The 15,874-nt window shown below is 35.7% G+C and overlaps 2 protein-coding genes across 3 annotated transcripts; one reads left to right on the top strand and one right to left on the bottom strand.

The window, feature by feature from the left end:
• Positions 1–1,000: 1,000 nt before the first annotated feature.
• On the top strand, positions 1,001–7,838 carry LOC107020397 (tRNA wybutosine-synthesizing protein 2/3/4). Its single transcript, XM_015220742.2, has 9 exons — positions 1,001–1,827; positions 2,560–2,959; positions 3,299–4,450; positions 4,560–4,689; positions 5,854–6,089; positions 6,414–6,549; positions 6,756–6,832; positions 7,300–7,406; positions 7,527–7,838. Exons 1-9 carry the CDS (start codon positions 1,056–1,058, stop codon positions 7,631–7,633), a joined length of 3,117 nt encoding a protein of 1,038 aa, XP_015076228.1. The 5' UTR covers positions 1,001–1,055; the 3' UTR covers positions 7,634–7,838.
• Positions 7,839–7,964: 126 nt separating this feature from the next.
• LOC107020398 (vacuolar protein-sorting-associated protein 33 homolog) lies at positions 7,965–15,299 on the bottom strand. Of its 2 annotated transcripts, none has more exons than XM_015220743.2 (22): positions 15,183–15,299; positions 15,051–15,090; positions 14,881–14,961; positions 13,881–14,075; positions 13,680–13,790; positions 13,521–13,586; positions 13,288–13,395; positions 13,144–13,191; positions 12,470–12,526; positions 12,214–12,308; positions 11,697–11,748; positions 11,488–11,544; positions 11,341–11,403; positions 11,151–11,257; positions 10,291–10,413; positions 10,106–10,187; positions 9,941–10,011; positions 9,693–9,773; positions 9,242–9,299; positions 9,063–9,124; positions 8,472–8,565; positions 7,965–8,368 (listed from the first exon to the last, which is right to left on the bottom strand). In XM_015220743.2, exons 1-22 carry the CDS (start codon positions 15,233–15,235, stop codon positions 8,279–8,281), a joined length of 1,794 nt encoding a protein of 597 aa, XP_015076229.1. In that variant the 5' UTR covers positions 15,236–15,299; the 3' UTR covers positions 7,965–8,278. The 2 variants fall into 2 exon arrangements, with proteins under 2 accessions (XP_015076229.1, XP_015076230.1); XM_015220744.2 differs by having other exon boundaries at positions 13,144–13,188.
• Positions 15,300–15,874: the final 575 nt, after the last annotated feature.

Raw genomic sequence — 15,874 nt, 5'->3', positions numbered from 1 at the left:
GATCTTTAGAATTATTCAATCATATTGACAATAATTTTTAAAAAAATGATCATCCTATGATAGTACGATGGTTGGTTAAGCTAGCCAGTGCTAGTAGTTCATGTTTAATTAGGTGAAGTAATGGAGGAGGGCAATATTTATTCGAGTATTTACTTTGAAATGAGACATTTCAACACGAATCTATTTAAATTAGTCGAACATCATAGTGAATGTGAACACTCAGATAAAATATTAAACAAAATTATATAGAGTCATCATACACTCGTGACTATTTTTTTTCCGTTTATTCTTCAATATTTTCCTTCTTTTATTCATTTTTCATCATTCTTGAAGTGCATGGAGAAATGAAATTTGAAAGATAAAAATGCAAGATAAATATTTATTCATTCACGTAGTTACTTCAAATCGATAAATGTGAAATATATATTTTGCGCATATACACTTCTTAACGCCTAATATGCATAGGAATTTAATTTCCATTGCCTTTAAACATAAATGGTATCTAACATAGAATACAAGTGGTCAAAAGACACCATCTAAATCGTGGAATTTAAAAAGTATCAATATTATAGGACACTCTCAATATAAACAAGAAATTTCTCTCAAAAGCTCGCTCTATCTCCAAGTTTAACGTTAAAAGAGCCACTTACGATCGTGGAACTATAACGTTGTGACTGCACCCTTGAAGATTCAATAGCTTTCTCGCGATGACAAAGTTGACATCATGAAATGCATTATACTAACTTTTGAATTGTGAGCTATCGATGACCATATAAACGATAAACATATATATCATTTGCAATACGAAATTTCACGATAATGACTATTAATTAAAGATAAGACCGAAAAGTAGTTAGTAAACGATATTTGAGTGTCCTTCCTTTAAGTTATAATATTGAGGCCCAAATTAAACAAATGTATAGGCCAGGCCCAAAGCCCAAAACCCGAACTCATTCAAGCCCAAAATGAAAATAAACCCTAAACCCCAAATCATCATCTTCTCTATTGCTTAAACCCTAATTCTGCAACTGAGCAAAGAACAAGAATCTGCATCAATGGAGTTTGAGAAGAGAAAGTTAGCAGCTTTATCTTCCATGAATTCACCAGAACCAGATAAATCACCAAAAGGCAACATAGACGCACCAATTATCCCTTTACTCAACACTCTTAACTCACATCCTTCGTATTTCACTACCAGTTCTTGTTCTGGCCGTATCTCCATTCTTTCACAACCTATCAACCCCATAACCAATCCCACCAAAAAAAAAGCTAAAGGAGGCAAATGGGTCTTCATTTCTCACGACCCAATTGAACCCCATTTGATTTTATCGCATATTTTTCCATCTAAATCAATTCAACCAGTAAAAAGTGTTACTGACGTTGCTGATTTACATAGCCTTGTGTTCAGATTTGAACCTTTGATTATCGCAGTGGAGTGTAAGGATATTGAGGCAGCTCAATTTTTGGTTTCTTTAGCTATTTCGTCGGGGTTTAGGGAGAGTGGTATTACTAGTGTTAATAAAAGAGTGATTATTGCTATACGATGTTCGATACGATTGGAAGTGCCATTAGGGGATACTGAGAAGATAATGGTGTCTTCTGAGTATGTTAAGTATCTTGTTGAGTTAGCAAATGAGAAGATGGAGGTTAATAGAAAAAGAACTGATAATTTCCTTGATATATTGTTGAAAAATGGGTTTTTGGGTTCACAGATTAGTAATGGAGAAGTGGACTGTGATGATTCTGATTTGTTGGAAAATTCTTTGGTTAATGGTGTTAGTGGAAATGGAAATGCTAAAAGGAGAGACTTTGATGATTCTTATTCCGGTAATTGTTCTCAATCTCAGACTAATTGATTCCACATCAGATATCAGACCAATTTTGCTTCTGTAGTTTATGGATAGGAGTTTTTTTTTTTTGGTGTTTCTACAAGACATTGATTATGTATATTTCACGGATCACATAATGTTGCTGCTTTATCATGGGTTGTGAATCTAGTTTTCCTGTGTTTTTAGCATTTTGTAGAGTGTAAGTTGATCATACTTGTGATTTTGTTTGATATCATCTTATTGATCCGTCAAGATGTTATAATTAAAGGAAAGCACAGAACTTCCACCTAGTACAATTTGCATTAAATCTTATTGTGGCTGTAGCAGGCACCTTCCATCACAATATATAGGTACTCATTTGCCTTGATGTGCTCGTGTTGAAAAGTTGTGACTCGTATGAGTATTTAATGTGGATTCTTCAAAATTGAAACTAAGCAAAAAAGCTTGCATATTGCCATACTAAACACTTGCACACACTCATTGGATATATATACCCATAATTGAGTCCACGGTCCACCTGACTTATGCCATGTTTCAGCATCGTGACTCCTATATTCTCTTTATTTCATTGCCTTCAAAATTTGTATGTATTATTTATATACCCGTACAGCTCTGGTTAATTGCTTCAATTGCATAAGTGTGGTAGTACTCTGACCGCTAGTGTATGTTCGATTGCAGGATACATTCCCTTGAATGTGACAACAAGTCCTAATATTTAATTAATTGACAGGATCAGAAGTAGCCCCTGATATCAACCTACACACTGTTAAATTGGTGATTTCTGGTGAATCAATTGAAAGGCTATTTCTCTGGGGTCACTCTGCTTCTACCATTGATGATGTAGATAAAAAGAAGGTTCTCATATTTGGTGGCTTTGGAGGAATGGGTAGGCATGCACGAAGATGTGATCTATTGCTTCTTGATCTAGAATGTGGAAGGATGGAGATGATTGATGTTTTGGATGCCCCATGTCCACGCGTGGGACATACATCATCCATGATTGGAGATGCAATGTATGTGATTGGAGGAAGAGCTGACCCTTCAAATATTCTGAACGATGTGTGGGTTTTCAACGTGACAAAAAAGAATTGGAGGCTGTTAGAGTGTTCAGGCACTCCATTCCTCCCAAGGTGCTGTTTGTGTTATATTTGCTTCAATGGCTACTATACGAAGTGTTTCTTATCTATATCTATTTCCTATACCTTGTTGGGTGAATGTCAAGTTCGTTAGTTTGTACCAACTTATTTTGTTTTGTAGACTCCTCCATTCAGTGGCAAGAATTTATAGCATTTAATCATGTTATTTTCACCATTTGAACTGGTCCTGATTTATATTTTGGTGTCTTCTTTAGCAGAAATATTATCTTTGAGAGTTACATACTCTTTATATACTCGTGTTAGAATCTCTTATATATAATTTGTTTTTTAACCGAACACTCTAATACGGTCAGTTACTGTTGTGCGGTACAGGCATAGACATGCTGCAGCTGCTGTAGGTTCAAGAATTTATGTATTTGGGGGAATTCACAATGATATGATATTCTCATCACTGTATGTCTTCGACACACAAAACATTGAATGGAGCGAAATACAAGTTCAAGGGGATTTGCCATCTGCACGCCATTCTCATTCAATGGCAGCATATGGGACTCAAATATTTGTATTTGGGGGATATGATGGGCAGAAGGCTCTAGGGGACCTGTATAGTTTTGACGTGAAAACATGTGTATGGAAGAAGGAAAATATGATTGGTAGACCACCATCAGCAAAATTTTCCCATTCTATGTTTATTTATAAGAAATACCTCGGGATTATTGGAGGGTGTCCTGTTAGTCAACATAATCAGAGATTATCATTTTTCAATCTGGAATCTCATGGGTGGAAGCATATTTCTATCAGTTCGATTGGTGAAGGCCTGTTTGTTCGTTGTACAGCAAATATTGTTGATACTGACCTAATCATGATTGGTGGTGGGGCAGCCTGTTATGCATTTGGAACAAAGTTCAGTGCACCAGTGAAAATAAATCTGTTACCTTTGATATCATTAATAGAAAGTTCCATCCATTTACATGAAGAAAATATGCATGCCATTTGCCAAGAAGAAAAAATAATGGGAGAAATGAACGTTTCCTTTTGTTCCCCACAGAATGCAGTGGAAGCAGTAACAAATGGAAGCTTTCATCAGAATTCAGAGGGTATAGATTCTGGAATTGCTAGAAGTCAGATGGTTGCTTCCCATTGGGTTCTTCGGCTCAAAAAGAAAGATGCCAAAATGGCAAAGGATATGTTGAAAAAACTCGGATGGTTAGATCTCGGGAGAAAAGCCCATTCGCAGGAAGATGGAAAAGATATTTGTTTCCCCATTACAGAAAATTTTCGTGCGTTATTCAACCAGAGAAACAATCTGGAAGGTGTTTCCGAATCTGTTTGTCAATCAGAGAAAGATACCTGCATGATAGCCTTGAACATTCTGATTGAATGTGGAGCAACTATACTAGCTGATGAAATCGTCAAAGTTAAAAAGGCTTCACATTCTCCATTCAAAGTGATGAAGGAAGCTGTAGGCTCTTTGCTAAGTGACCGAGGCCTGCCATTGCAACTTCTAGAGGAGTTACCTTCAAGGTCTCATTTTATGTTTTCTTTCACTTCTTTTATCTGAGAACAGTTAACTAATTATTATTTCCTAAGTCTTCAACATAAGGTGACAAGTTAAAATACTTTCTCTCCTTAGATGGGAACGACTTGGTGATATTGTCGTGCTTCCTTTAACATCCTTCAAGGATTCAGCATGGGACTTGATTGGACAAGAGCTTTGGTTTATCGTCGCAAAATCCCTGGGGGCTATTCGCCTTGCTCGACAAGTAAGTTAGTGATTATTTATTACTTAATTATGGTTAGAACTTTGCAGTATTATAGTGCATGCTTTTAGTTACTGTGCATTTTAGACAGAAGTACTCATATCTTTTGGTGAACTCAAGCATGCACTTTCTTTTACTTATCTTGCTAAATATTATGGATACTGTACTCACAATAATTATGCATGTTTAATTATTTGTGCAAGATATGATCCAACACCTTGTTGGAATACTATTGTATGCCATTTATTAGTCGTACTTCCATTACTGCTCAAGTGTTTAATGTAATTGGATGTAGTGAGCACCTTTTCTTTTATCTGTGTTTTTAACTTTTGAGAAACGGCCTTTTGATGTTTGTTTCCTACTGACCTTCTTCAAATTATTCTCCTTGTCCATGAACTCGATGCGTGAAATTCAATTTTAAGCTGATTCTGAAGGCCTCTTTTTGCTTACTTCTAGATGAGAAACCAAAAGGTGTTCCTTTTTTTTTTCTTTTCTTTTGTGGGGATGGGGATGGGGTGGGGGTTGGTGTAGATAACTGGAGGATGTGAGGTTTCTTTAATGACTTAGTTGCACAATTTTGATATGGTACTGTAGCATGCAAAAGTCTTCTACTCAAGTTTCACCCCAATTCATTATCAAATCAGGTTGATTGGTTCATGAAAAAGAATCAACTCCGCACGTAGGGAGGTGTGTTGAAGACATAATTAAGTAAATAAAAGTGTTATCTCTAATAGTTTAGCTTTTATATGAGTTGATTTCACAATTCAACAATGATGACAAGTTGGTATAAACGTGTGATGTTGCTTTTCTCTTATTATTGGGTAATATGAGAGATCTCGTCAATGTGTAATTACAACAAACTTTAAAATATTTTTTTTTCTGATATTGAACTTGTAATTGAGGGAGTAGCATGTTAAATATATCTAGTCTTCTTCCAGAACTTCTATAGCACAGTGAATAGCCCCTCCCACACCCCGCCCCAGCTTCTTGAAGTGTTAGTGGTGTCATAGAATGTTTTCTTGCTCCTGAAGAACTGCTATTCTAGGTAGTAGTTGAGGCACAAACAGAAGGTCTACTTGCTTCTCCTAAGTTCTAAAAATTTTCGTTGCACTTCTACTTGATTGATTTTGTTGCCTATGTGATAATAGTGTGTGATAAATATTTTAGGGGCGAGTTGCACCAACTGGTACACGGGACAGTACTTTAGAGATACTTGTTGGAGATAATGGTTGGGTCAACCACCGAGAAAATGGAATTCTTTATTCTTTTGATGCTACTAAGTGCATGTTTTCATGGGGTAATCTCTCTGAGAAGCTTCGGATGGGCCACTTTGACTGCAAAGACGAAGTTATAGTAGATTTATTTGCTGGCATTGGATATTTTGTGCTGCCCTTCCTAGTGAGGTGATACTTTTTGTTTTAGAATCACCGTGTTGTTATTTTGTGAATGATGCATTATCAAAACCATTTCATTCTCTACCTTTGTGTAAACCTCGAGGACCAAAAGAGTTCGATACTTGATTGCTATTAATTTTGTAACTTCTTAAAACTTCACTATTCACATCTCAAGGAGATTTTGCTTTTGCACGAGGAAGTAAATATTTTATCGTCTTGAAGCAATTCATTGTTTGGTCCTAATGCCTAAAATTCTTGAGTAGCTAATCTTACCTTTGTTCTTTTCTTAGTAGCATATCAGAGATTTACTGTGTGTGTTATGTACTTTCTTAGGGCCAAAGCCAGGCTTGTGTATGCTTGTGAATGGAATCCGCATGCAGTTGAGGCACTTCGTCATAATCTTGAAGCTAATCTTGTTGCTGACCGCTGTGTATTACTCGAAGGAGATAATCGAATTACAGCGCCAAAAGTATGCAACTTCGATTATTGCCAATTCCTTCTACTTTCTTACCTTGTAAATATATTTTATTCATTCATGTCTCATCATGACAAATCAACTAGCTTGTCTTGACTATTGATTTCGCTCGCTTACTTTGATTCTTGTGTTTCATCCTTTGAATGGCTTATTATTATGTTGCGTTAATACTTCCGAACTGAATGTTTGTTCACTTGCAGGGTGTAGCTGATAGAGTGTGTCTCGGTCTCATTCCTACAAGCGAGGGTAGTTGGCTTACCGCTGTCAGAGCATTAAGGTATAATTTATCTTGAAAATTATATCAATATACTAATAAATCGATTCATAGAGAAGACTAAGATGTTTGATAGTGGAAATACTGTGTGGTTTATTTAGCTGTTCTCGTCTCTCGTTTTGCTATGGACAAATGAGGAAAAAAAAACCTATTTGCAAGTGATATTCATGTGAAATCCTCTATTTCTTGTTTAGTTCTTAAATTCTCTCTTTGTAATAATTGAACAAAAAATAGGGAATTTGATAAATTGTTTGTCGAATGTAATACCTGAGATATTCTGTCATAGCAACAACATACGAGTGTAATCCCGCAAGTGGAGTATTGGGAGAGTAAGAGGTACACAAACCTTACCCCTACCTCGAGGTTGTTTCAGTATTCAGTCATAACACACATTACTTTTATTTGCATTAGCTTCCTCGAACTGCTAGTCTCTTGTCGATTTACTCCCTAACCTAATGTGTGAAACACAGAGACGAGGGAGGTATATTGCACATCCATGGCAATGTCAAAGATTCCGAAGAACATATCTGGACAAACTATGTTTCCCAGTCAATCCAAGAAATTGCTAGATCTGAAGGTATAATATCCCAACCTTGTAACAACATGACTACCTTACATTCTTGCTGCTCAACCATGGCTAGTTAGTAACTTGTATGGGAAAGTTAGATAGCTAATCGAACGTTTTTGCTGTTATCAGGTCATGACTGGGACGTAACAGTAGAACATGTCGAGAGAGTGAAATGGTACGCGCCTCATATTCGCCATCTTGTTGCAGATGTGAGATGCAAAATGATTCAGACATAAAAATCCCATTTGAAGGTGGTTTCAGAACAATTGTTTCCAAGGGATGATATTTTAATGATGTTATGTGTGAAGTGTGTGTAGTTACTAGTAGCATTTTTTGGGATTGATTTGTGTAATTTTGTATACTATATAAAAATTAGTACGATTTGCATCAATCATTATGTTCAGTAAAAAGGAATGAGGGAAGTTAAAATCTCCCAATGTACATGGGAATTGGTTACGTATAATGAATATTGGATCTGTAGTATAAAATCGCCTTTGTTGGAGAACGTTGCCTTCGTATCAAAAAAGAAAAAAACTAACAACATACAGGTTGAAAAGAGAGAATAAATAAGCACACCATGTTCTCTTAAATTGCTCAAAAGAACCAAACATAATTTAGATAAACAAACTCATCACACTTCAATCTTCCTACCACTCGAAAGCACACAGGGCGTTCTTAGCCAATACCTTAATAAAGAAAACATAACTGTGTTCGTTACAAGTCCGAGCAGAAATAGTGTTGACAACTGCCACGAGAGGGAACGATAAGTCTACTTGATCTTCTCACATGTATATAAAAATGTAGCATCAAAAACTATGGGTCCCTATCGCGCAAGCAGGTGAGATTCCCCAGAGATAATCGACCAAATAAGTCTTAGCAGATCATCCCAATTTCTCCACAAATGTTTCTGTCAATGTGCTTCCATTGACAATTTTTGTAGTTGCTACAATTATGTCATATGCCATCCCTTCCTGTAACAGTACAACATTGTAATTTATCTTTTGAGTTCTTTTTCCATAGCGTGTTTCCAACGAGAGCTGGGAAATTTACATGATTAAGGCTTAGTAGACTGACCTGGGCGCTCAGGAAGCGAAGAGCAGAGATCTCTGCAGATGTTACTCCACCAATGAAAACGACAAGAACCAAAGAACGCCTTCCATCAACAACTCTGGAATATTATCAGCAATGATATTAGAACGTTTTTGAACTTCCAAGAGATGATAAAAGAAATTTTAAGCCATATGCTTTGCATAAATTAGCATCATGACAATATAAGGTCCAGCAACTTTTCAAATGCAAAGACAGAATAGAATAATAAGGTGCAACAAAACAATAACAGCTTAAAGGAGACATAAGGGTTAGGGAGAACTAGTAGTTTCTACAGCATAATGATATTAGAGCAGCCATCGCTGGCCACTGGGTGTCCCTCTAACTTAATTTCTTTTTTGGGTCTGACCACACAACCCAAGTCCACCATTATTTACCTCGCTTCGTCTTATCAATATCACCTCAAGTTCACAACTAAACAGACTTTTCTCCATTTAGTAGCTTTTCTACTTTTGGTAATGATGGAAATGCATCTAAAAACTAACATTTACTTTCTTTTGACTGTTCTATAGGAAGAATTACTACAAGGCCAGTTAGTGGATGTTCTTTGGTACATACTTGTCTGAGTTATGCAAAGACCCGTTTAATGAGTCCAGCGATGGACTACTGGAAAATCCACCCTGCAGATAAACAAGCAAAAATAACAGATTAAGAGTTGTATGCCATCATGAGATGACAAACAAAAATGGAAAAATCCATGTGAAGAACAAATTATGAACAGAAAGCTAAAAGCTTACCCTCTTAATATCTGAGTGTGGACCTGGCAGCAACTTCAATATTTCTTCAATAGGTCGCCTGCATATAAAATTTTTCAGACATCATAAATTGTGGATTGTACTAAAGAAATATGTCACTCTGTTCCAAATTACATTTGCTGAGATTGAGTAGACACCCATGTGGTGGACCGTGGAGGAAGCAAATCAATTGATAAAACAGTGGTTAGATTTTTAAGTGCAAAAAGAGGAATTACTAAACTTTTCTTGCAAAGACTTAATTCATGACTACTTTTCAATGAAATGGAGGCCAACTCTAGGGTTATATAAATAGAAGTATCGTCTCCCGGTGAATCACAAGGAATCTTGTCAAAATCATTAAAGCAGCCAGATTCATAGAAAACAACAATTTATTCGAATTAGGTATATTAAGACGGGCAACATAACACAGAAATTCTTAGGGAAAAGGACTCACCACCCAGATCGAATTGCATGTTGAACTAGGCGAATACTGAGAGGTGCATACCCAGAGAAGACATAGGAGATATCGTTGGGACTGTATTTGTCAGAGATCAAAGTAGATGTTAAAAATGATTGCACTGGTGAGGCAGTGATAATAATGACAGCTGTGCAAGAACCCTTTTTAAGTCCATGGCCATATTCTTCAAGTTTCAAGAGAGGAAAGAGAGAACATCTTTTATCAAGCTCAAAATAATATCGTACTTAGCAGTATCAGTATCCTCCACTACAAGTCGCAGAGCACGTTTAATTGTTATCCAGTTGCTTTTAGTCTCCTGCAATCATGAAGAAAGTTAATAGAGAAAATAGTGCAGACAAATTTCACTGATTTAATATTGCAAAATCTTTGATGAAATCCCATGAATGAACCTGTTTTTTAAGTAATCCAGACTTCTCCAAATTATTCAAGGTTGCTATATGCTCAAAACCATAGCTGTGAAGCAGTTCCCGTCTAACAAAAAGTGCAGAAACTCAATATGTCAATTAGAGGTTCATGTGGTGATACTCAAAGCATGGAAGCCATGTCAAAGCATAGATAAAACAGCTACACTTGCCTCAAATAGTCAAAATTCTTCTTGGGCAACCCTGAATTTGTTATTGAGAACAAGATGAGAAGACGTAGAACATTAATAAGTGGTTCCTGCTTATGGATCATCTCTTCAATGTACTCAAAGCATCTGCATTTACTCAGTGAGGAAAGAGTAAGCAAATAGAACATTAAAAACATTCACCTCGGAAGAAAAGGAAAAGGGTAAAGCCAGATCCCTTCCCCTCTCTTGCACCTCCAGCTCATATATATCACTTTTATCATCCTTTCCTCCAATGGACAACCATTACTTGAAAAGCAAGGAGACAATAAAATCAAAATTTCAAGGAATTCAATAGAAACAATATTAATTCTCATGAATTCTGCAAATGGCAAGAAAGCTGTTGATTTAAGTGCAAGACAGGAGTTGATGGTCTTGCAGGCATTTTTCTCTACATGGTTATTTTCTGCACTGGCAGTAGCATTTGTTGAGAAAAATTCATCATTTTCTCTCTAGGTTGGTTTGATGTGGACTGGCCAAGAGTGATCTGCAGCTGTATATGCTTGTTTGCTTACTGATTGAATAATAATCATGTTTCTTTACCACATAATAAAAAGAAAAAAAAGGAGAAAGGAGTACTGGAGCACACCCTTGCTCACAAACACACAATAAACTACTAAATGGCATCATATCATGCATGCAAAGGATCTTTCTTGCCAACAAAAACTGGACTTGCATTTACAGTCATCCAACATTTGAAGCCAAGCACTTGGTGGAACAGAGACTTCTGAGTACCGTTGAATATTTAAGAGAAAGCTGAAAGGTGGATATGGTCTAAAACTACCAAAGTCATCAATCATTAGAATGAAAAGTTTCATTTTACTCACATATCATAGCTTTCAGCCTCGACAAGAGTTTGCTCCATATCAAGTCGGGCAAGGAATGAAGGTTTGGATGTAAACGTAGTTAAATGCTGACCAAGATTTATGTGTCTCTGGAACAGAAAGACAATAATGTTATAACATTGTTAATACCATTATGATCGTTGTAGAATCAAACATTAGAAATAACTCTTACTGTCATTTCCGGCAATGAGTTAAGCTTTTTGACAAAATCCTTCAATTCGGAAACTGTTTGGTTCTGCATATAGTATAAAACGTAACACAGAAGTCAATTATTGAACTAGCAAAGATAAGACATGCACATCTACGATTATTGACGAACCGTGGTCTGCATTTCTGTGTAATCTTGCTTCATGGAAGTTGCTTTTTGACGTAGAACCTGCAATCACACTGCAAATGACAATTAAAGAAGCAGAAGACCAAGGAAAGAAGATGAGCACTGAATCTTATGATAGGACATCATAGATTGATATGTATGCTGAAGTCACCTAGACTTGGTTGTTAAAAAAATTGGAGAGAAAATAAATCAACCTGGACGACAACTTCAAAGTTCTGATCCCGTATCTCTTTGAACAATTTGTCACTACAAAGGCAAAGAATTAAAAGTTCAGAACAAAGAAATAAAACATCTTAGACGCGGAGAGAAGGTCAAAATAAGAACACTCTCTTTGTTTTAAAAAGAGAAAAGATGTAGTATATCTCTCCAGTGGTCACATCTGACTATATTGATGGACATACAAAGACCTGCAGTGTATATGAGAGGATACCTTATAACAGAAGAAACTGCATGCATAATAGTTGAGGAAATTATCATTTCACACATAAAAGAAACATGAAGTATATCACTAAAAATCACACAAGAATTTATTTTTCTCTAAATTTTATGCACTCCACTTGTGGGATTAACCGGGTATGTTGTAAATTTTATACACCCCAATTTACATCATTAATATTTCATCATTATCCTCAAAAGGCATAATGTTCTTTTTTCTTTAGGATGAAAAAGGTAAAGTAACATTCTTGTAACCTGTGAGGACAACTAGTTTACCTTGAATTAAGGGGAACCTTTATTTTCTTGCCTTCTTGCTGGACACCCATAATAGATGAATCTAGTTCCACAGCACCATTATTGATACCAAGAAACTGCAAGAAGCCTATTAGAGACAGCTTTAAAAATATTCACAGCATATATTAGTCTGTTTATTGCTCTAGAAGCTGCAGACACATTACACAACCACGAACAGCTGCCTAGACATTATTCTAACAACACAGATCCACAGCAATTCTAAGAATATCAGTTTTACCTCATCCAACAGCCCTTCATATGTTAACTGCGAACACATTGGAGTGATCATATCCACCTGCACAATACCAGGAAAGTCTTTAAGCAATAGTGACAAATGGATATAAAGGCAACAAGAATATTGCTCCACACAACTCAAGACACACTAACCAAACCAAGTAACTATAGTATTTCCACAACCATGAAGGTTGAAGAAGTACGAATAAAACCAAAGCAGTAGAGAACTTAATTGATCATATGGAAAAGATACAAGGAATAAAACTATACCAAGTAGCAAGATTAGACCAGCGGAACTATTAACTCTTTGAATACGAGGCAATTAAAGAGCAAGTTGAAAGAGTATGATAAGATGAACTTCATCTTTCCAGCATATTCTTTCACCTATGTTTTTCTGTCAAAACACTCTCTCTCTCTCTCCCTCACAACACACACACGCATACCTTACACAATAGAACGGCAACTACCTATTCTAGAAAGGGAAGCAACAACAATTTGTTCAAAACATAATATGATAAACTAGCATGAACCTTTAACATAATCCTAGAATTAAGTCTCATCTTTACCAAATAACCCATGAGGTCACACAGCAATCTTATGTTTTTACAACTACATTATATGAAATATAATGAGAGAGGAGGAGGAGAAGGGCTGAGTGGAAGAAAGAAGGTGTGCTACCTCTCTGTCCAAAAGTATGATAGTATTTATTTCAGGCACACCCGTCTGCTGTAAAAGAGTAAATTGATATTAATTTGTGACAATTTATGGTGCCCACATATTTTGAAGTATGGTTTATTCTAGTGGATTAAGATTTTGAGTTACCTCAGATGTGTTCACTGGTTCTTCCGACTGCATCCGATTTAAAATGTCAGCCACACGAACTGATGCTTTCCCTTTGGCCCTCACATTTGGAATAAGCCCAAAGGAAAACTACATTTATCAATAACCAAAAAGCCGTTAGAAAATATTTATGCTGAATCTACTTCTCCAAAAAAAAAAAAGAATGAAGCCTATTCAAATAGTAGTTAGTTCTATCGAGTAAACATAAAAAGCACCTCAAGTTTGTGGATAGCTTTTGCTATGTGCCACAGGGAGGTAGTGTCACCATCAACTAGGTGCTCCTGTCATATAAATGAAAATATTTTTACATATGCTAATCTTTAAAAAAGGTAAAATAATTTTTCTTTGGATCAAACTGTGAGAAACAGACGTACTTTGTAAGCAACATCAAGTTCAAAGGATAATACATCCTCATCCAGCGGAATCAGATAAAGGGGATACTCGCCTATAGTTAATAAGTGATGAATTTTTTCTTCCTCGAGTATCTGTCAGGATTGCATACAATTGTTAATGAGAAATGCATACCAAACTAAATCCAACAGAAGTTTACCTTTGATGTTAACAAAAAGGCTAACCTTCTCACATACAACTGCACGACGAGGGACAAAATAAACAAAATACTCCCTTTGAATCCCTTTAGAAATATCATGATGGATGTGTGAGCAAATGAACTTCATCAAGTCAAGCTGGGCTCGGACTAGATAGACTACTTTTGTGCAATCAGTTTGAACTGGTTCCGCATTAAGATGTCGCAATTCAGCCCCATGCTCCTGTTTATAGGTGTGAAAAACACCGAAAAGAAAAAAGTGTGAAAAAAGAAGCTAGTTCATGGAATCAACATGTTTTCCACCCAATGTCACAGCAAACTCATTGAACTCTTTTCCTTAGTGAACTGTAGAATTTTACAATTCATACAACGTTCTTTCTCTAGCATCAATTCATCGTCTTAATCATAACCCAAAACACAAAGGACAGTGCTGGTGCACTTTAGATTCTGCTATGTGCAGGATATGGAAAGGTCCCAAGAGGTTGTTTCGGATAGATGCAAAAAGTAAAAATAAAGGAGATATATCTACACTCGTCTAGGCTTTGGTAAGGCAAAGTTATCAGGTATATGTGCTAGTGAGACTGAGAGATAATATGTACCCGTGGATAAGTCGAGGCATGCAAGTTGGCTCGGACCATAAAAATTAATTAAATAAATATATTTAAACTCAACAAACTAGGAATCACTATTGGAATTCTTTTGTTTTCCAACAATCAATATTTGACTAGACATAAAACTTGTGATTTGATATAACCCACCATTGTTCTAGAGACAGACAGAGTACTAAAATTTCAAAAAAATACAACTAAACCATTGTACTGAGTTTGCAAAATGTGTTGATTTTGAGGTGTTCTCCAACAACAAAAAACGATTTCATAACTCAATTTTCAAAAACTCAAAAATAATGTAAATATTCAACCCAACAGAAATTTGCAATAACCCCCAAAAATGCAGTGCAAAAACTCAAAATTTCAACTCAAACTCAGTAAAGTAAATAATTCATTATAAAAACAGAGAGATAGAATTACCTTGAGAAGTGAGCTCTGTACAATAAGCGAGAGTGAACCTCCAAGCTTAGGATCAATCACCAAACACTTTTTCCCTCTAATCTGCAACTCCAACCAAACAATCAATAAAAATTTCCGTTTTTTTCAGTTAAATTTACGAAAAAACAGCAGAAAAAAGGAATGAAACTCACGTTCTTCAAAATCGTAATCAGCTCTTTCTGTGATTGATCTCTGTAAAGTCAATTTTGAGAGAATTGAATCAAATTGAAGATAAAAATTGTGCATAAACATTGAAGTACATCATTATGCATACGTAATTGTACCTTAAAGATTTCAGATTTATCGGAGCATTATCCAAATTCGGAACTTGCGCCATTTTCGATCGATCTCTCAAGCTTTCGCTGTTCAATGATTTTTCTTTTAGTGGGGAAAGTTGAATATGGGCCTTTTGATATGGGCTTAAGCATGTTGGGCCTCAAATGGGTTTTATAATAAAGTGATCTTTATACAAATAACCGATTTAAAAAAGGGAAACTTACATAAATGTGCTATAATAATAAAATATTTACCATTTATAGCAATAATATATTTTTTTTCACTTGATCGCTTTTAATTCATTTATAATACAATTTTAATACATATTACAGATTTATCACAGTATTGCTATAAATGGTAATAAACAAAAAGTATCACTAAAATCAGTAATTATTTTTTAAAATGTATTAATTTATGTAATTTTTCCTTTAAAAAAGGGAAAATTGTATATAATAGCAAACTAATAACCTAAATTAAATGAAATAGCTAGGGTTTGATTTAATTGTGCTCCATAGCAAACATTAGCTAAAATTTGCCAGCGTCTCTCTCCCAAAAATCTCGCTCGCCACTCTCCATTCTCACTCGCCTCTCTCGCTTTATACACAGAAGTGTATAGCTCTGTTTCTGTTTTGTATAAAGTGAGAGAAAATTGTATATACACATGCAAAAATGTATATCTTCGTGTTATACACTTAATTAT

The sequence above is a fragment of the Solanum pennellii genome, chromosome 5 (assembly GCF_001406875.1).
Source record: "Solanum pennellii chromosome 5, SPENNV200".
NCBI lineage: Eukaryota > Viridiplantae > Streptophyta > Magnoliopsida > Solanales > Solanaceae > Solanum > Solanum pennellii.
The sequence above is the reverse complement of the archived record's forward strand: the minus strand, read 5'-3'. Positions and strand labels throughout refer to the sequence as shown.

Bases quoted from the DNA above. Each gene is read 5' to 3' on its own strand.
- LOC107020397 (XM_015220742.2), top strand. From the start codon at position 1,056: ATGGAGTTTGAGAAGAGAAAGTTAGCAGCTTTATCTTCCATGAATTCA. The intron at 4,690-5,853 runs GTAAGTTAGTGA...TAAATATTTTAG, and splicing joins CTATTCGCCTTGCTCGACAA to GGGCGAGTTGCACCAACTGG. The intron at 7,407-7,526 runs GTATAATATCCC...TGCTGTTATCAG, and splicing joins AGAAATTGCTAGATCTGAAG to GTCATGACTGGGACGTAACA.
- LOC107020398 (XM_015220743.2), bottom strand. From the start codon at position 15,235: ATGGCGCAAGTTCCGAATTTGGATAATGCTCCGATAAATCTGAAATCT. The intron at 12,527-13,143 runs GTAGCACACCTT...GGTATTGTGCAG, and splicing joins TCATACTTTTGGACAGAGAG to GTGGATATGATCACTCCAAT. The intron at 12,309-12,469 runs GTAAAACTGATA...GGCTTCTTGCAG, and splicing joins ATGAAGGGCTGTTGGATGAG to TTTCTTGGTATCAATAATGG.